At 48.2% G+C, this 19,751-nt stretch overlaps 1 protein-coding gene across 2 annotated transcripts; it reads left to right on the top strand.

Annotated features, from left to right (window-relative positions):
* The first annotated feature begins 1,223 nt into the window (after positions 1–1,223).
* RNF122 (ring finger protein 122) lies at positions 1,224–16,210 on the top strand. Of its 2 annotated transcripts, none has more exons than XM_058525187.1 (6): positions 1,224–1,613; positions 7,337–7,493; positions 12,461–12,506; positions 12,816–12,857; positions 14,097–14,176; positions 14,418–16,210. In XM_058525187.1, the coding sequence occupies exons 1-6, from the start codon at positions 1,589–1,591 to the stop codon at positions 14,530–14,532; spliced, it is 465 nt and encodes a 154-aa protein (XP_058381170.1). In that variant the 5' UTR covers positions 1,224–1,588; the 3' UTR covers positions 14,533–16,210. The 2 variants fall into 2 exon arrangements, with proteins under 2 accessions (XP_058381170.1, XP_058381169.1); XM_058525186.1 differs by having other exon boundaries at positions 14,094–14,176.
* Positions 16,211–19,751: the final 3,541 nt, after the last annotated feature.

Below are 19,751 nucleotides of genomic sequence, written 5' to 3'. Positions count from 1 at the left end.
ACATGATGCCCTTCCAGACTAGCTCATAAAGAAAAACAATTGTTTTAAGACAATTACATAATGAAGTGCTAAACTCTTGCAGACTGCTATGTGATCTTGATGAAGTCACCTGATACTTTAACCATCATGTTTTTAAATGACAAAGCACTCATATGCATAATCTTATTTAAGAGTTAGGGAAAGTATTTATCACCTTCAATTAACAAATGAAGTTTAATAGGAAGATTAGATTCAGTCCTTATTTGCTTGCTTGATTACTGTCTGTCTCCTCACACAATGTAAACCCCAGGAGAGTAGAAACTTTGCTGACTCCGACTATGTCGACGGCTCCCCGGTTTAACAGTGCTTGACACAAAGTGGGCTCGCGGTGAAAGTGTTCTAAATAAATGAAAGACAGGAAAACAAAAAAGAAAAAGAAAGAAGGAAAAGATGCAATATCAGGTAAAAGAAGGCATATTGGACGGGCAATTAAGAGATTCAGTCTTTCTTCCAACTACTATTCATTCAACACGTACGCGGTGCTAGATGCTGAAGACACTGCCCTTATGGTGTTGCCAATATCGATTTCTGGGTTTGATTCTGCTAGTCAGGAGCGTGGAGCCCTGACCAGCCAACCTTAAGCTGAAGCTTCAGGCCTTAATTCCTTGTTTGTAAAATGAGAGGCTGGCCAAAAATGAGATGACAACTAACGCTCTTTCCAGAGCTCACTTTTGTAATTCATCTGCTCTGCCTTCTTGCTTCAGTTCCCCCTTTTGCAGACAGCAAAGGCACGTGCTAGCCGCCAGGACCAAGCCCTTGCCCACGGAGCAGAAATGGAAACGCTCCTCAGAACTGGCGTCTCAAAGAGCTGTAGAAATTCTAAGCCGTCAAAGATCTGGAGGCGGAAAACAATGTGGCACTAATTGTTCGGTTTCCTCCAGGTCCCGGGCGGAGGAGGCTGGCCCCCGCCTGCTCCGGCCGTCGCCTGGTGCAGCGCGCTTCTGGGCGGACTTGTGTCTCGAGGACTGGGAAGGTGACGCAGGAGGTGCCCAGGGAGCAAAGACGCGCCCCCTCTGGAGGGGGGCGGACCTGCAAATAATACCCGGGGCCAGGAGGAAGGCTCCCATTGGCCGGAGGGCGGGTTACGGGCGGGGGCGGAGTTTCCCGGAGGGGGGGTGGGGGAGTAGGGGGAGTATAAGAGAGGGGGGTGTGCGCAGCTCGTGTCAGTTTCGAAGTCTCCCGCCTCTCACCTTCGCGTCCTGGGACGTGAGCGCAGCCACCCGCCAAGGCTTTTCCCTCCTCTGCGGGCCGAGAGCCTCTGCCGACAGGGCGCCCCGCATCTCCCCCAGCGCCGGGGGCCCTCCTGCATTTCCTCTGTGCTGCTTTGATCAGGGGGACTTTGGGTTTGTTTTCTCCTCTTTCCTCTTTGTTGCTCTAAAACCGGTCACGCCGAAGCCCCCCATTCCGGAGGGAGTTCGACTTGTTGAGAAAGGCGGCTGCCGCGGACTGCACCGGCCCCTCCTGCGGACCCGCAAGCCGGTGCCCACCTTGCCCGCCTTACCCGCCGCCTGCGTTCGTTCGCCCGAGGAAGCCAGCCGAGAGGTCATTGATGCACCCATTCCAGTGGTGTAACGGTGAGTCCCCGGGCGGGGGGGCGAGCGGGCGCTGGGCTGGCCGGAGAGGCGAGGGGGGCGCAGGGCTTAAGATCAGACTGAGGGCTCGTTCTCCCTCTTGAGACAAGTTTCTCATGAAATGGGACGGGCGAGAAGGCGTCCTGGCGCCCAACTGTGCTGTGCACAGCGCGGAATTTGAAAAAAAAAAAAATCCAGGTCTAACTCGAGGGCCGGAAAGGGTCTCTGAACGTGCGGCGGGCGGGGGTCGTGGGAGCCGAGGGGTTCGCGGCCTTTGTGTGGCGGCTTCGCTCTTCTGCCGCCTTCCCTTGCCTTTGTGCGCTCAAACTCTGCTCTTTGTTGTGGTTGTCGGAGGAGAATTAAATCCGCGCTCGGGTGGGATCTCCTAGAGGGAGCTCAAGTTCCCGGCCTGAAACTTCGCAGGCTATTTTAAATATGTATACAATGCAGCGTGCGGGACGGGGCGCGGGGGCGGCGTCCTCTGCGTCTTTGTTGGCTCCGCGCTGGCTGCTAGGGGCTTTGTGCCGGGGGAAGACGCCGGGTTACAGAGCGTGGCTTCATGAAATTGATGAAGCCTTGCAGATATCTCGGCGCCCGGCTACTCCTGGGTGCAGGGCTCGCCTGGAGGGAGCTGTGCTCTCTGACCCCAAGGCCAGACCACGGTACTAGCTCCCGAACCTTGTGGTGGCCGCACCTCCAGAGCCAATCACCCCTCCCACCCTATTCCCGAGCCCCCACCCTCCCTGGCCTGAGTGAGGCTAAATTCATCTCACCTGAGGCTTTTTAGCGGTTCAGGTGATACAGGTTGGGTTTGGGTCTGATTCCTCACCCAAGCTACCTGAAAGGGGGGCCTTTATGAGTGGGTCAGTTTAATACCATGGGCCCTGAGACCCTCCAGTGGCCCTAGGGTCTTGACCGCATAGTTCTAACGCTTGGAGAGTTTCTGGAGAAGAGGGTGGGGGGAGGGAAGCAGCTGGCCTTATCTCTGAGTATGGCAGGCTGGCTCGTTAGGGGGAAAAAATCCATTCTTGAGAGCAGACTCCTGCCAGATCTTGGATTAATTATTTCAAGAGGCTTTTGTTTTAAGGCAGGGTTTGAGCAGCATGTCTATGAGTGTCCCCCACCCCCCTCTTCCTCTTGCTGGTAGGATCTAATTTCCTGAAAATGAACCAGGCTGTGTGTGATAGGCCTGCCTTGCGGGAGAGGGGGGCGGAGGATGGAGGGTGAGGGAGGACCGTGTGTCCCAGCATCTGGGAAAGATTCCCGTTGACTGGGAAGGAGAAGCATTTCCCAGATCCACTGGTCTTTTTTGGCCAGCCCTTCTCTTGACGTCATTCCTGCTCCCAGCCTGCTCACCGTGATGAGACATTCTGATGTCAAGGCTTTCATAGGTTGGCTGAGACAATGGAACAGAGACTTCAGGAGAAGCAGCAAGGCAGCTGTCAGTAACACCGGCCTTTCTTCTGGGCAGCGCTCCTTCATGTGAGGTTTTTAGACCAGCAGAGAACTTGCTGCTTTATCTTTTCGCTACTTAAAATGACTGAGAGTCCTGTTCTTTGACTCCAAATGAGGAAGCAGTCCCTCCCCCACTTTCCCTTTGTGAAAAGCATCTGGACCCCTTTCCTGGGGTTGGTATTCTGTCCTTAGAAGTTTTAGAGGAACAACTACTCCATGCTCAGCTTTTAGCCAATATATTTTTTTCCCATGTCTTTTTAATTGTAATACAAGCAAATGGACCATCTTCTCTTAGCTATTCAGCTCTTCTCACCCCCACTTCTTTATCACATAAAGCTCACTGACCCTATTCTGGAGTCCTAGGGAAAGCCTCTATCAGACAAGATAAGGTGGTCCAGATAAACTGATCAGGAGTCTGTGGAGGCCAGAGTGCCTGCACACAGATACCCTCTGCATTAGCCACTGGCTCTGCAAGGTCTCAGAACAGGAAACCAAATGAGGTTCTTGGGGACCCTAAAGATAACAGGCTCCAGCTCATAAAAGGTGCGTGGAGAGCCAAGGCAGATTGTGGGTTTGACCCTCTTAGAGCATCATATATTGCTGAGGCAGGGGGTGGGGAGATGCGCCTGGTGGGGAGGAAGACCTCCTTGGCATTGACACCTGTCCCTGGAAGGGAAGTCATGAGGCCCTTTTCCAGAGCCGACTGAAAGTTGTCCCTCTCTAGCCAATCCACCGTGATGTCTTCATGGAAAATTGATCTCCTTTGGCCTACAGAGAGCAAATATTTGAGTGGAGGGCAGAGAGGTGGTGAAAACTTTTTTCTAACCCCTGCTGTAGTCTAGAAGCAATGGCTTCCTATAGAGCAAAGCAAAGTTTAATAGCTAGTTATTTAATTTTTTTCAACTTAATCAAAAAGTCTTTCAGGAGAAGAACTATTTCTTTTACTTTTTGTTTCCCCACAATGTCTAGGTCAAGATGCAAATCAGGCCCTCCACAATACTTGTTGGTTGACTGGTCATCCATTAGTTGAGGGCAGCTTCTGGGCTATTTTCCCCAACATCAGTCTCCTCACTTTGAAGGGGGAGCTTTTGCCAAGGGCACTAGGTTGTCTGGAGAAAATCACAAGTTATTTATCTGTCAACTAGTTATCAAAAACAAGCCAAACACTAGGCAAGGCATTGGAGCATATAGAAAAGTCCAAGTTGCTGTCCTCAGGACGAGGAGCATTCAAGCTTGTTAGACTCTCATCTCTGACCTCAGGATTATAGTCACACCTCTGCTATGGTGCCTAACTTAGCATGGTGAACACCTTTGTGTCTGCCTTCTCTAGATGGAAAAAGCGGCCAGTCACTCTTCTTCTTTGTTTTTTTATCTTCAGTGTCTCTCGTAGTACTTGTCATATAATCAATGCTTAATGCATGTTTGAGTTAAATTAAGTTGATGCTAGGAACACTTAGGCAATGTAAGACAGTTACTGAGTATGCAGGAGCCAGAACATGTGGTGTAGACTGTGAGCACGATAGAATTCAGGAAGAGAGAAGTCACTGGAATATCACAAAGACCAGGCTGGGTGGACTTCGGGAAGGGAGAAAAAGTTGCAGGCAGAGAAAGCTGCATGAACAGGTGTGGAGACAGGTGAGGACAAGGTTGGGCAAGACATAGTGAAGAGACTGGTCCACATGGGGTGATGCTGGAGGACACTGAGAGGGGGAGGTTGACAAGGTTGAGAGAGGGGACCTAGTTCATGCAGGTTTAGGAGGACTTGAAGCCAGTAACGAGTTTGGAAAATAGATGATAGAAACCAAATGGGAGGATATGTCAGACGTGTGCTAAATTAGGGGAGTGATCAGATATCAATTAGGTGTCTAGAATAGGGACTTGGAATAGAATTGGGCCCAAAATCTGTTTGGATTAGGGACTTGGCAATAGAATTGGGTACAAAATCTGAAAGAGGTGTGGAAGGAGGCTCATTATATGGCCACTGGGTTGATCTAGGGGATGAAGAGGAATGAGATGTAGAATGTCAAAGATGACTTCCAGTCTTTCAAGCCAGTCTTCTGCTGAGTTGCGGTAGCATTGGTAATTATAATGTAGAATTCCGAAGTATGTTAATGGATTCTGGCTCCTAACCAAGATGTCAGTAAAGTGCCCATGTTGAAGACTTGAGTACAGAGGTCTTTGGAGCCAGGCCTTCTTAGCTGTTTGACTGCAGATTGAGCCTTTTTTCCCACTGGTGGGGAAAGTATCGTTTCACTGTGGCATTACAAAGAAAAACTTCGGAGCATGAGAATGTGCTTGGGATGTAGCAGGTATATGGTAAATTCTAGTGTTCTTGTCTCACCACTTTTTTTTTTTTTTTTATAATTTTATTTATTTATTTTTCCCCCAAAGCCCCAGTAGATAGTTGTATGTCATAGTTGCACATCCTTCTAGTTGCTGTATGTGGGATGCGGCCTCAGCATGGCCAGAGAAGTGGTGCGTCGGTGCACACCCGGGATCCGAACCCAGGCTGCCAGCAGCGGAGCGCGCGCACTTAACCGCTAAGCCACGGGGCCGGCCCTCACCACTTTCTGAAGTCCAAGTTTTATGCTTACCTTTTGACTCACTATGTTATTTCTGCCTGCAAGCAGGAAAAAACACTCAACTGCCTTATTGTTTATATGCTATCTTTTTTTCTTTATGGTTAAACATTATAGAAAATTTACTAACTCTTAGAACCAGTAGTTCCAAGATAGAGAGTGGCTCCAGGATTGGTTAATCCACCAACTCAACTGACATAATCTCTCCTCTTTCCTTCTCTTTCCCTGTCTCCTCTGCCACCTTCAGCCATCAGCTTTATATTGAACTGCTCTCTTTCCAGCTAAAACGTGGCTGCCACCATTCCAAGTGTTTCAGGAAGACTTGACAAAAAAAGAAAAATCTTTCCTTTTCCAGCAGACCTTCTCTTTGGTTCTTTAGCCAGAACCCTGTCACATACCTTTCTCAACGCCAAACCCTGGCAAGGGGAAGGTGACTACCACGAATGGTAGACCAATCAGGATTGACCTCTGAGTCATGGGAGAAGGGGGAGCATCTAGTGGCTAGCCAGTGCTTCCCACGCTGAACGCTTAGGAATCTGCTGAGGACCTTGTTAAAATGTTCTTTCTGATTCATTTTCGTCTGGGGTGGGCCCCAGATTCTGCATTTCTAGCAAGTTCCAGGGGAGGACACTGCCATTACGGGACTGCGTGTAGTCCAGGCTTTGAGTAGAAAGGGGAAAGGTGGCCAGTAAAAGCAGGCTGCAGCTGCCCCTCCCCCGGCTCCCCTGCCACTTTCTGGAGCGCTGGCCCAGCCTTGGAGTGAACGATTTCTATTCTGGTCCTGGTGCAGCTTTTCTTCTGGAGCAGGTGGCTTAATAATGACGAATGACCTTTGCAACTACACTTTGCAATTTACAAAGCATTTCTTACACCATCATTTTCATTCCTCTCTGTGTTTCGCTTGTTTTCAAATGACAAAGTGAAGCTTAGATTGGTAATTTCTTAAAGGTCACATAGCTAGGGAGAGGAGGAGTTGGAACCCAAATTACCTTTTCTCACCTAAGCCTCTTCATTTTGCTACTACACTATATGGGCTTCTACCTAATGGAATTGAGTTTTCCATTTTCTGCCGATTGCCTGAATCCTGGATCTTCTAGAAGGAGATGCTGTGTTAAGTACTGTGTGTAGTATCCCATTTCATAGATTGATTAAATACTTTACCCAAGATCACATAGCTGGTAAGTGTTAGGACTAGGAAATAAACTTAAGCCCCTTGGGGCTGGCCCCATGGCTTAGCGGTTTAAGTGCGCGTGCTCTGCTACTGGTGGCCCGGGTTCGGATCCCGGGTGCCCACTGATGCACCGCTTGTCCAGCCATGCTGAGGCGGCGTCCCACATACAGCAACTAGAAGGATGGGCAACTATGACATACAACTATCTACTGGGGCTTTGGGGAGAAAAAGGGAAAAAAAAAAGGAAGAGGATTGGCAATAGATGTTAGCTCAGGGCTGGTCTTCCTCAGCAAAAAGAAGAAGATTGGCATGGATGTTAGCTCAGGCTGATCTTCCTCAAAAAAATAAATAAATAAATAAATTAAATTAAATTAAATAAACTTAAGCCTCTGCCCCTGAATCAGAGGTTTTGGAGCCCAGAACCTGCCATTTCTCTCTCTATCCTTGCTGACACAGAGCACCATCAGCCCCAGTGGTAAATTTCCAACTATAATATAATTCTTCCTCCCCTTTCTTTGCAGGGTGTTTCTGCGGCCTGGGACTGGTTAGTACCAACAAGTCCTGCTCAATGCCACCCATCAGTTTCCAAGACCTTCCTCTCAACATCTACATGGTCATCTTCGGCACAGGCATCTTTATCTTCATGCTCAGCCTCATCTTCTGCTGCTATTTTATCAGGTAGGTGGCTCACTGGCTGACCTGGGTTGGGGAGTCAGGGAGGGGGAGGCCAGGGGTAGGGTGAGCCAAGTGAGGCTCCCACAGCAGAGTCACTTGCCTCCCGCTGGGACACAGGGCTTAGCCTGCCCTTCACTGGGCCCCTGAGGCCTGGCGTTTCTATTTACATCAGCCTATCAAGTTGTCCCAGAGCGTATAAGGTCACCACGGGTTGAGCTGCATCCTGCCCTTGGCCAGTTATTCTAAGGTTTCCTAGAATTACTGTCTGACCGAGTAATATCACTGATGGTCCCTTGGGCATCTCTCTACTCCCCACTCACACCTCTTGGTGGCCAGGGATAGGGGGCATCAGTTACACCAGGGGCATGTTCTTCTGCCCTCTTGGGAAATCCTGTTGTCAACCCGCCAGATGCTAATATTAGCAAGCTCATGTCTGGAGAGCTGCTTGTTTACTCTGCCTTGTAAGTTCTTACTTTTGAGAGTGAAAAAACTAAAAACATCACTTATTCTTACTGCGTAGGGATCCAGGGAAGGACTTGAGCTTGGCAGGGCTAGCCAAGCTTCAGGAACTGTTTCTTCACCTCCTGTTGAAAGACATGGGAACTGGTACTGTTTTCTACCAAAAATTTCGGACATGACTGGTATTTAGAATGGAAATTAAAGTAGTGTTTCTGACTAGGGCGCGCTATTGGTGTTAACAGTTCCTCATTGCATGGGACTATCCTGTATATTGGGGAGTGTTGAGCATCCCTGACCAGTAGAACATGCTAGTGGTCCTTAGAGCCACCATGATAACCAGCCCCTCACCACACACATATTAGCCAAGGTCTGATTAGACGTCCGCTGGGGTCTAAGCTAGTGTCTGATCAAATCATTTAAGAAGATTAAATGAAGATGAAGGGAAAAGAAGTTCTGGCTCCTTACTGAGATGTCTTGGTGGGTGTGAGTGCTTCACCTGGAAGGAGGCTAGAATGAGGGCAGACACTTGTCCATATTCCTAAGGCTAGAAGACTCCCTCTAAAAAGGGAAAATGCCCTCAGGCCCTGTTCCGCAGTGCTCCCAGTTGCTGCCTTGGTTCTCTTCTTTTTCAGAACTTTGAAAGTCCCTAGGACTGGAATTTTCACTTAAAAGTCTGCAGAAAAGATAGTGGTTTATTTTCCCTCTTGTACGATGGTGTCTAAAATTTGCTTCTATATTAAAGTGAGGGGGAGGGTAGATTTCTGGTATCTCTCCACCCGCTTCCCCTTCCCCAAGCCTAAGTTTTCTTCCTCAAACTCATGTTCTACTACCAACCACCCCCATCTCCCCATATCAAGCAAGTTACGCAGTTCCACAGAGACCAAAGATGGAGACATACTAAATACCAAAGATTTATGTATGATGCTGGGAGGAGTCTGTAAAACCAGCTTTATTTGGTCCCTACACACACACACACACACACACACACACACACACACACACACAGGAACACTCAGGCACATGCGCACACATGCATACATGCCAAGCTGCAAAGGTGGTCAAGTGAAGAAAATCTAGAAAATCACTCTGGGCCAATAAATGGGTGACCAGCGTTCGTTTCCTAATTCTGCCACTAATAAGTGTAATCTTTGGTTTTTAGCTACTCTTGACCAAGTGCCTCAGTGTGCCGGGCATTGGGGTCAGCATTTAGTAAGATGTTTAGCTCACTTAGTGCTCAGAACATCCCTCCCATTTAGGTATTAGGCCACTTTATAAATGAGGAAATTCGTGCTCGGGCAGTTAAGGATCTGCCCAGGGTCATCCATGAAGGAAGATAGAGGTGGGCTAGTCTGGTGACAATTAGCTTGTCTGTCCGATTCCAGACATTTGCCTTCTCTGCCTCTTATTCCGTGAAGGGGAAGGGGAGTAGCAGCTGTGGCATCCATGCCCGCCCCCTTATAGTTAGCGATTGGGGTCCTGCAGAAAGACAGGCTGGGGAGCTAGGTATGGCTGATTTATTTTCGCTTGGCCAGAGTAAAAAAAGTAGAGCAGTAACCACAGGATACCAAAAGCTTTCCCCCCTGCCGGGCTGCTCGGCACCACCTATCCCCTCTGCAGTAATCTGCTCCTTCACCACCCTGCCCTCTGTTCTGCAGCCTGCCCGAAGCCTGTCGACCCTGGACTTTCATGGTTCCAGAGGCTGGCTGGTGTGTGGCAGCCTGTGGTTGTCTATATATAGCAAGACACACAAGCACAGAAGCCACTTCCTCTCCCTGCTTCTCGGTTTCCTCCTCAGCCAAAATAGGCCCATGACCCCCAGCTCCTGACCTGGTTAGCTCATCGGCCAAGGCCAGCCTCCACTCCCCAGCTCCCCCTCGCTGATTCTCCCTCACCCCCCAAGAGGTGACCTCTGCCCCACACAGGATGGAGGGGCCAGTGAAGTACAAATAGGCAGGAAAGGAACAATTATTTTCAGGACCTGGCTGCATTGTTTGTTCCAAAAGGGAAGAGAAGCAAGGGAGAGCCCACTGGCAGTGGCTAGAAACGGTCTCATTGAAATCAGGGTATTTTTAGTTGCTTTGCTCACCCAACAGCTGAGAAGGCCACCTGTCCAGAGTTGTTGGCCCTGCCTTCCCTGCTGGGATGGCCCAGAGCCTTTGTTTTTTGCTTTGTTTCCCTTGCAACCTTTTTGGCCTCATTTCATCACAGTCTGTACCTTATTGATCTGGAAGTCTACATGCAGGGTGAAGGTGCAGCTCTGAAGCCCTTCACTGTCCTCATAGTCCTGGGCTCTGAGAGTCTGGCTTCTGGAGGATCCTTGAGTGAGACCATTAAAGGGAGCCAGCAGATAAAAGGGATAAGGGTGGGGAAGGAGGGCACCCCTGGCACCCTAGGATGGAGCAAGCAGAAAGGCCCTGCACGCTCTACTAATTATAGCCATGTTGCAGGTGAGGCAGTTGAGGCTCAAAAGACATGTGGCATCCGCTCAGTGTCTGAGTTAAGAAGCAGGCTCCTCACCGCTTCCTTATTTACTCTGTACGTACCTGGTAACAGCAACAGTGTCACCCTCAGAAGGCGGCTGTGAGCAGTGAGAACACTTTCTTCCTTCCCCAGCTTAACTCCATCTCAGTCAGGTAACAGTTGTTCATTTAAGCCTTGGATGCATCCTTCCCTGCCCCTGTCATTTGGAAGTGGGGACAGAGTGCCAAGTTGAAGATGGGACAGTGGGAGGCCTGGTTAGGCCTTTAGCCTAACCGTCCAATGACCAGAAACCCTCCAGTAAGGGAAGAGGGAGGGAGGCAGTGGATATGCAGCCTGGGCTTCAACCCCATGGCAGGGGTCCACTTGGACAGTTCCTAAGAGGCTCTGGGCATAGATGGCCTTTCCAGGGTGCCTGACTTCCTATTAGGAATGATGGAGGTGGCTGGCAGCCTGATGTTTCTTATCTGCTTCCTGGTTGTGCTTCAGGCGTGGCTCTGCCCCCACTTCTGCCTCTTTCACCACTCTGGGTGCAGTTTCAGCTTCTCTGCAATGCCCATGGAGCATCTTATCTCACTCCTTTTGATTAAAGCTCATGATTTGAGATTCTCTTCCTCTAATTCTGGTCGGCAATCTTTTTCTGCAAAAGGTCAGATGCTTTTGGCTTTGCGGGTCATACGGTCTCTATCTCAACTACCCAGCCCTACTGTGCAAAAGCAGCCGTAGACAGTATGTAAACGATGAGCATGTCTGTGCTCCAATAAAATTTTATGGACACTGAAATTTGAGTTTCATATAATTTTCACACAATATGAAATAGTCTTTTGATTTCTACTTTCACCAAAGAATAGAAACCATTCTTAGCTTATAGGCCCTATAAAACAAGTGGTCAGCTGGATTTGACGCTCAGGCCCATAACCTAGACCTATGATAGAATGATCAGTGGGAGAGAGCCCCATCTGGCTCCCACGCATAGGAGGCCGTAGAGCTGCCTGCAGAATGCGGAAGGTTTCCCTCACTGAAAATGAAACAGCAAAAAAATATATATGCATCATTATTGGCCATTTGCATAGTAAGCCATTCAGAGAGTTGCAGCCTTGCTGATTGAAAGGGTATTTTCCAAGCCCAGATCATATTCTCAGGACTATGCTGTGTTCTACCTAATTGGAGAAACAAGCCACATTGTGTGTTAAAGAGCTCAGGCTCTGTAATCAGATAGACTTTGATTCAAATCCAGACTCTGCTGCCAACTAGCTCTGAAGTCTGGGCAGTTACTTAACTTCTTTGGACTTTGTTTTCCTCATCTGTAAAAAGGAAAGTATCTCCCTCTTAAAGTTGTTGGGAATCGATGAGAATGTATGTGAGTATGTTAGTGCAGCGGTCCATGCTTAGCGAGTCCTCGATGACTAGTGCGCTGTTGCCGTTAGTAACAACGTGCCGCCTTTCGGCTATTGAGAGTCAGGCTGTATGCAGGCCACCAGCTTGAAACGAAAAGAAGAAACAAAGAAGAGATCGCCTGTGCTTGCCTGGCACTGTGAAGGGAAGAATGTGCTTTGGTTCTAGAATACTTTTGTTCTCCGGGTGGAAAATTCCCCAAAGTCAACAGAGGCTTACTTATTCTGCTACCCTGGCTTAATGGAAATATCCCTTTTAAGAATATCTAACTACTTCTGTACACTCAGTAAACAATTGTTGATCTATATAGTTTGGGAGCCTGTAGGAATTTACCTCCTGGGAAATGGCAGGGTGAGTGAATGTACTATTTGGGGTGCTCTGCCACCAAATTCCCCAATCCATGGGACCACCAGTAAGTTTTGAGGCATTTGAGTCTGAGTCCTTCATCCACTCTGGGTGGTCTGCATAGGTCCAAACCATACCCCAGGGCGTCTAGGGGTGAGACATCCCTATGGGGAGCACCCCTCACCACCCCCAGAAGAATGCCCAAGCAACCAGCCTGCCTGTCCTGCTTTGAATGGCTCTGTTTGTACAAAGGCATAGTAACCTCTTCTCTCCCCTTCTTCTTTCTCCCCCAGCAAACTCCGGAACCAGGCACAGAGTGAACGATATGGATATAAGGAGGTAAATGGCCACGTCTTTCCCTGAGACTTCCTCCTCTTCCACTTTCCCTGCAAGAGAGGGGAGGAGAGCAAGCAAGCGGAAGCTGGCCTGGCCTGGCCTCCCCATTAGCTTCACCTCTGGCCCTCTCTGAGGCTAACTCCTTTCACGTCTTCAAGTCTGCCTTGGCCCAGGCAGTGCCCAAAGCCCTCCCATCCCTGGAGGGAGAGGGAGGGGCTCCGGTGCAGGACTGGGGACTCCCTTCATTGGTTGATACCACCTGACCCCTGAGGTTGGTTCCTTCTAACACCATGCCTCCTCTTTTCTTCCCAGGTGGTGCTTAAAGGTGATGCCAAGAAGTTACAGTTATATGGGGTGAGTGTACCGGGGCAGCATACGGGAGGGCCCCAGCAGGTAAGGCAGATGGCACGTTCTCCAGCTCTCAGCCTGTACCCTTTCAGGAACTTTTTAAGTTCCTTGGGCCAAATAAAAGAGACTCATCCCAGCATGTAATCAATATACAGAATTCATTATTTCTGGAACCAGCGCGGGCGGAAAACAAAGGATCACAGAAGGGTTTAGATGAATGGTGACACGTGGCCCCAGGAAGCCTGCTGGGCATAATCTTTCAGAGAAGGGTGGTCATACCACTCCATACAGATTTCAGCTAACTAGCCCCATGTTCAGGCTCCATGTCTTGGTTTTTCACTGAAGAAGTTGCCCTTGTATATACATGGTCGCTAGCAGACTGTGGGTCTGACTAGTATCTCCATCCCTGTGGGTCTTCGCTGTTCTGCCCCCCCGACATGCACACCAGCTCCTTGGGTCCCTTCAGCACTGACTCTTTAGGAAGAGGCTATTTCCTCTTCCTTTCCCACCTATGCCTTCGAGGTCACCTAACTCATTTCCCAAGGCTTCCTTTATTAATCACAGACACTCCTGCACAGAGTGTGTTTGTGGTTGTCTGAGTGCCTGAGAAGCCCAGGTATCGCTAGACATGAGACTGCCTAGCCCTGGCCTCATTTTGCCTCTTTTTGATGCCCACTATTATGTCTTGACAAGTTCAGATGTTTCCTAAGCCCTCCTCTGGAAGAGTAATTCAGCTGAGATAGAGGGGGTTACTATATAGGGATGTAAATCTGGATTTAAAGAAAGTATACCATACACCATACCCCTATCCTTACCTTTCGTTATTGATAAATGGCCCCTTGGAAATGTTCTAGGCTAGAAAGGATTAAAAACCATTCTTCTAGAACACCACCACCCAGTGGAAGTTTCTGTGATGATAGACATGTTCTATGTCTGCACTGTCCAATATGGAAGCCACTGGCCACATGTGGCTATTGAGCACTTGAAATGTGGCTAGTGCAATTGAGGAACTAAATTTTTAATTTCATCTTATTTTGGCCAATTTAAATTTAAAAGTCACATATGGTTAATGGCTACCCTACTGTCAGTGCAGTTTTATGAAATATGACTGAAGTTTCTCTGGCTGATAAGGAGATTGTGCTAGAGTTAGTTTTCTTGGATGGGGATGAGATAATGGGTGTTCAAGATGGGTGAGTGAGGTTCTTCCCATCTTCTCTCACACTGCCCCCTTTCTTTCCACAGCAGACCTGTGCAGTCTGTCTGGAAGACTTTAAGGGGAAGGACGAGCTAGGTGTGCTCCCGTGCCAACATGCCTTTCACCGGAAGTAAGTGTCCATAGCAGGGATGTGTGTCCAGGGGTGCCTTTTGAAAGAAATAAGCAAGGATCATCTTCTAGAACCTCCAAATCCCTACCCACTCCCGTCTACCCCTTGCCAGCGATGCCCTACATCTTGTCTGAATACACACTTCTTGTTCTGAAAAGCAGCTGGGCTCTGTGAATGAGAGAGAGCTAGAGTAGGTTGGGTAATCTTCTTAGAGGAAAAACAGGTCTTCTTTTGCCCGCAGGTGTCTGGTGAAGTGGCTAGAAGTACGCTGTGTCTGCCCTATGTGTAACAAGCCGATTGCTGGTCCCTCAGAGGCCGCCCAGAGCATCGGGATCCTATTGGATGAGCTGGTGTGAGTGCTGCCTCTACACCAAGGCCTGGAGAAGACCTCTTGCCTCGTGGGTGCCTGGTCCCTCTGCACAGCTGCAGTGAACAAGACTGTTGGGTGGTGATGGTCATGCTCACCTGAAGGGGAGGTAGTGCAGGGCTGGTCTCCCACCATCAGGGTGAGACTGCCTTGCCCCACCTTTCTGCCTCCTGAAGCCTTGTTCCCTGCTACTCAGTACTGATGGCATCGCCCTTCAAGACCACTGTATCCTGGTACTGGACTATCTACCTGCCTTGTCACTGCTCTGGGGAAAGAAATCCACCCGTATCTGGCCAAGAACTTGGAGCACACCCCTTGAGGTTTCCCCTTGCGAGGACAAGCTGCCCTGACCTAGAAGAGGGGATGAGATGGGCTCTGCCCCACCTGTGAACTCCCCTCCCCTCCCTACTCTTTCCATAGGAAGGTTAGAAGGGAAGGAAGGAAAGATGGAGGAATCAAGTGCCTCCAGTGGAAGTGAGGGAGGCTGTGTAGGAAACCAGGAAGAACAGGGATGTATAAAAGGAAAGTCAATGTTTACATGGGACCTATTGAAACAAAGGCTGGCCGGCCGGCCCGCTAATGACAGGGTAATGGAGGGCAGATCCCCTCCCCCTGCTAGGATCTGAGGTGCTTACTCTTTCCCTGTCTTCCTCAGCTAATCTCAGAGCTTCCTACTCCATGTTGGGGTTTAAGAGCCCCCCTAGAAGAAGGGCTTGTTCTACACTCAAGTGGATTCCCAGGAGCAAAAGGGGCCTGGGGATGGGGGTGTCTGAAGGTTAAGGTAGCAACAGATACCTTCTTCCCCTTTGTAAATAGTATTTTTATACTGCATCCTCACCATCTCAGGCTTTGTACATGTGATCCCCCGGCTGGAAGGGGTGGGGGTTTTCCGTTCCTCCCTGAAGTGGGTGAGGGTGGGAGAAAGGTATGTATTTAAAGAAAATTAAATTTAATAACAAGTTTCTCTAACCTTTGCCTGTGGTTGTGGCCCGTGTCTGTTGGCCCTTTTCTGCCAACAGAGGGAACAAAGTTCTCTAACTGCCTCTCCTCACTTCCCCATACTCAGATCAAACATACACACACAAAGATTCCTAACCTTTAAAAAGAAAAGTTGGTATTAGATTATTGCCTGTACAACATAAGGTAAGACTAATATCAGTGTACTGTAAGACTGGACTAAGTCAGGCTCATTCATCTGATTTCTAGAATATTTTTAAAGAAAGGTGATGTACGCCACCAGAGCATTCCATTAACTAAGACTTGAAATTAATAGAATTCTACTTGTAATTCAAGCAGTTGTGCTCTTAACACAACTAAAGGTCCAGGTTGCTATCGTAGAGGCTTGATCCCTTTTCCCTTATTATATTTTTTTCTTACCTACCAGCTGACAATCACTAACACATCCTGCCCTCCTATGCCATGTCTGGAAGTGTGGCACTGTTAACATCTTATGCCTGTATGTGCACTCAGATCTTGCCCCCATGTCCTCCAGCTTCACTCTGTCAGTGTCCAAGGGGGTGCTGAATCAATGATGGGTGTGCAAAATGGGAACAATTTTCTTGGCCATCATAAGCACAGAGCAGCTGGGCTGTGGTTGCTCCCCTGCTCAGTGGAAGAGGGCAGTGCTAACGGTCATCCCAGGGGGAAGCGCTAGGTGCTGTGCACAGGAGGAGCATTTGTTGAGGAAAGTGTAGTATAGTGGTAGGTCACAGACGTGCAAGAGATGCCCATGTACCCAGAGGAGCCAGGCCTAACGGGTATGGAGGCTGACGGCACAGTTGATGCTCATGCTGGACAGACCTGAGCTGCAGCTGGGGCACCTGATGGTCCTAGTGAAGTTGGCACCTGTCTTGGTGGGGTCCTTTGCCCAAGGGTGCACCTGTTCTTGCCACCACCTCCTCCTCCACATTCTGAGGGGTAACTCCTGCTTCCCCTTAAAGCTTCTATGCCCTGCTTGCTCCTGCCCACCCTACAAGGCCTGGTCTTTCCTTCATCAGGGGCACTTCTTCCTCTAGTACTGCCAGCTTGCTTTAGTGTAGGGAATAAAATGCATTTCCTAAGCAAAACAAAGAGCCCTCCGTCTAGCTCCTGGAGGCATGACTGGGATGAGGTGGGGAAAACAGGTGGTCTGCAGGTGGTTTGACATCTACGTGCTCCTACCTCACCATCTCCCCTTCCTCTTAAGGAAAATTCATCAGTGTTGGCATATTCTGATTAAAATGTTGGCTCTAAAATGTCTGTGTTTGCAAGCTTGAATAGCATTGTCCTGAGGTCAGAATGACAGGGTAAAAATGCCTTGTATTCCTTTCAGTACTTCTGTACAGCTGGGTAGAATGTACTACAGCATGCAGAGAAGGGAAATGCATGTGTTTTAGCTGATCAGAGGTGAATTGGCAGCAGCTGATCACAAGTTAGTCACAAGTCCCAAATTCGTAGTCATTAGTGTGGTCTTGTTACTCAGGTCAGCATTCCTAGAGCCTGCCTCCCGGGCCAGCCACTGTGCCAGGTGCTGGGAGACGGGGCAACGTTGCCTTGGGAAAGGGTGTAAACACACCATATTTTGGGGGAGCAAGCTTGTATGGCTGAGAGACCCTTAGCTCAGCTGGTGTGGAAGTGACAGCAGCGTTGCCTGCGGGGAGATGATGCCTGAGCTGTGTCTTGGGAGAATAACGTGGACAAAAGCATTCAAGGATCCACTAGCCTGTTAGGTGCCAGAGAGTACAAACAATTCAGTATGAAGTTGAGGTGGGGAAAGGCTGGGATGAGATAGTCCTGTGTGGTGCCAGGAGCCTGGCACTTGATGGAATGAGAATCCTGAAGTTTCTGTAGATCGTTCTTTTAAAAGATCGGGCATCATTTGGGAGCTAAGCCAATGCTTTTCTTCTCTGTGCATGAAATATTCATGGGCAACTACAGCGTTCTTCATACTATTCCCATTACTGAAGAATTTGTGCCCTAAACGTGTTTCAAAGAGTAAAAAACTGAAGGAAGCTGGGTGATAATCATACATACCAGGAGTCCAACTTTGAGGATCTTATCTATGGCAAGCAAACACATTGGATCCATTGAAAGATAATGAACCCATCAAGTTCTTTCACAAGATAAATTTTGCTTTCCTTTCTGTGTATGTCCCTCTGAGTCTGGGATTAGGAAATAGTGCTGAGAGAAGCAAATAAATGGCTTACCTGTCAATACACAAATAATAAACATCAGGGCCAAGGCACAAACTCAGATCATGCAGATCTAAGTTCATCATTTGCTTCTTTGCCCCACATAACTTTGAAGATAGATTGCTCCCCATAAAGACACTCAAAATAGCAGGTGCTATTTATTAGCTCCTGGGCTGAGGCAGTCCAGGAAGACAAAAAAAACCCAGATAACTGTCAAATGAGTTGTGTGCTTGCCATTATCTAGGACCATGGATTTTTTAAACTCCACAAGTGGATTACTTCTCTTAAGGAAATCTTATGGAGACCTACCATAAGTGGAGGTGAGAAACTCAGAGCAGGGGCCAGCGCCGTGGCGTAGTGAAGTTCAGTGTGTTCTGCTTCGGCACCCTGGGCTTGCATGTTTGGATCCTGGGTGCAGATATACACCACTCGTCAGCCACACTCTGGAGGTGACCCACATATAAAGTAGAGGAAGATTGGCACAGATGTTAGCTCAGGACTGATCTTCCTCAACCAAAAATGAGGAAGATTGGCAAGAGGTGTTAGCTCAGGGCTAATCTTCCTCAGCAAAAAAAAAAGAAAAAAGAAGAAGAAGAGAAACTCAGAGCAGAATTTGAAAATCACTGACTTCAATAGATTGGGTTCCTTGAAGAACTGTGGCTTCCCATTCCCCCTTCTCTTCCATCAGTCCTTCCATTCCAATTCAGTCACCCAATGCCCCACCAGGGCTTTTCCCATTTTTCACTAGGGCCTCTTATGCCTCCCTAGTTTTGTCATATTTTCCCTGCTAAGGCTAACCCAACCTCTGCCTTTCATTCTACCACCCTTGTCGGTCTCTCTGGGCATCAGAATAACATCTTGTGTGCCCTTGACCATATCACTCACAGATGAATCTTCTGTTAAAGCCATATGCATGGATTCAGAGCAACAGATATGATCAAATTGGAGACAAGAAGGACAAACTGATGACCAGTCATGCAGGCTTGTACAACAAAGCCATTCATGGGGAAAAAATCAAGCTGTTTACTATGCCCCAGACCATCAACAGCATTGGATTCTTACCAATCCTATTTTTAAAAACATCCTGCCCCTTTAGTTCCTTCTCTGATAAACTGGCAGACTGTGCAGGGAGGACATGACCCATGTCACCTTTGTACTTTGGCATGGCGCTTGACTCTGTCTCTGTGTGACAGTCTCAGCAACAAACTAGGGCCTGTGCTCTGTAGATGAAGGGGAAACAACAGTACCAGGAGGCACAAGAAGATGTTTGTGAGGGCTCCTGAGGGCTCTTCGTGGCCTTTATCACCTCTCTGCCAGTGCTATACCTTGGCACACTTTTCATATTCATCTTCCACCCTCTCTCATTCCCTTTTCTTCCCCTCTTCCTTTCTTTACTCTTCTTTTCTTCATCCCAGCCTCTTCTCTAATATTACCTAGAGCACTGAAGCCATTGCAGAACCCTCCTGATGGGCCAGGATTTTCATGAATGGTTCAGAAAGATACACCAATTACCAAGGGTTTACATCCAAATGATTGTGTAAGCAAAGCCAGGGACCAGCTCTGAGTTTCTAAATGTTTAATATTATATATGTTTATTAAATCTCAAGAAGGTGGCTGATATCCTCAAAGACAGGAATAGAATCCATGGTGACTTTGATACATTAAAGACATCATGCAATGTAAGAGAGGCCAATAAATCCAAATCCAAAAGAAGGAAAACCCAGATTTGCTTCAGTGTGGGAGAAACTGATTTGCAAGCACAGTAGATGTCAAGTTGGGCGTTAAGTCAGGAAAAATTCAAACAATCCAAACACAATAGCGCAACTATACCCAGCCAGAAAGTCATCTTCTCTGCCTTCTTCAGTATTGATCAAATCTCTATTAGATTATTTTGCTCAGATTTTATGTCTGCCAAAAAACAGAGAAGCTATAAAAGTCCCATGAGGAAGAAACTAGAGTATTTTAAATCTGGATAGATAAAGACCAAGGGGCAAGAACTTAGTGGTGGTCTTCAATGTTATGTTGTAACATGAATCTC

The sequence above is a fragment of the Diceros bicornis genome, chromosome 29 (genome assembly GCF_020826845.1).
Source record: "Diceros bicornis minor isolate mBicDic1 chromosome 29, mDicBic1.mat.cur, whole genome shotgun sequence".
Lineage (NCBI taxonomy): Eukaryota > Metazoa > Chordata > Mammalia > Perissodactyla > Rhinocerotidae > Diceros > Diceros bicornis.
The sequence above is the reverse complement of the archived record's forward strand: the minus strand, read 5'-3'. Positions and strand labels throughout refer to the sequence as shown.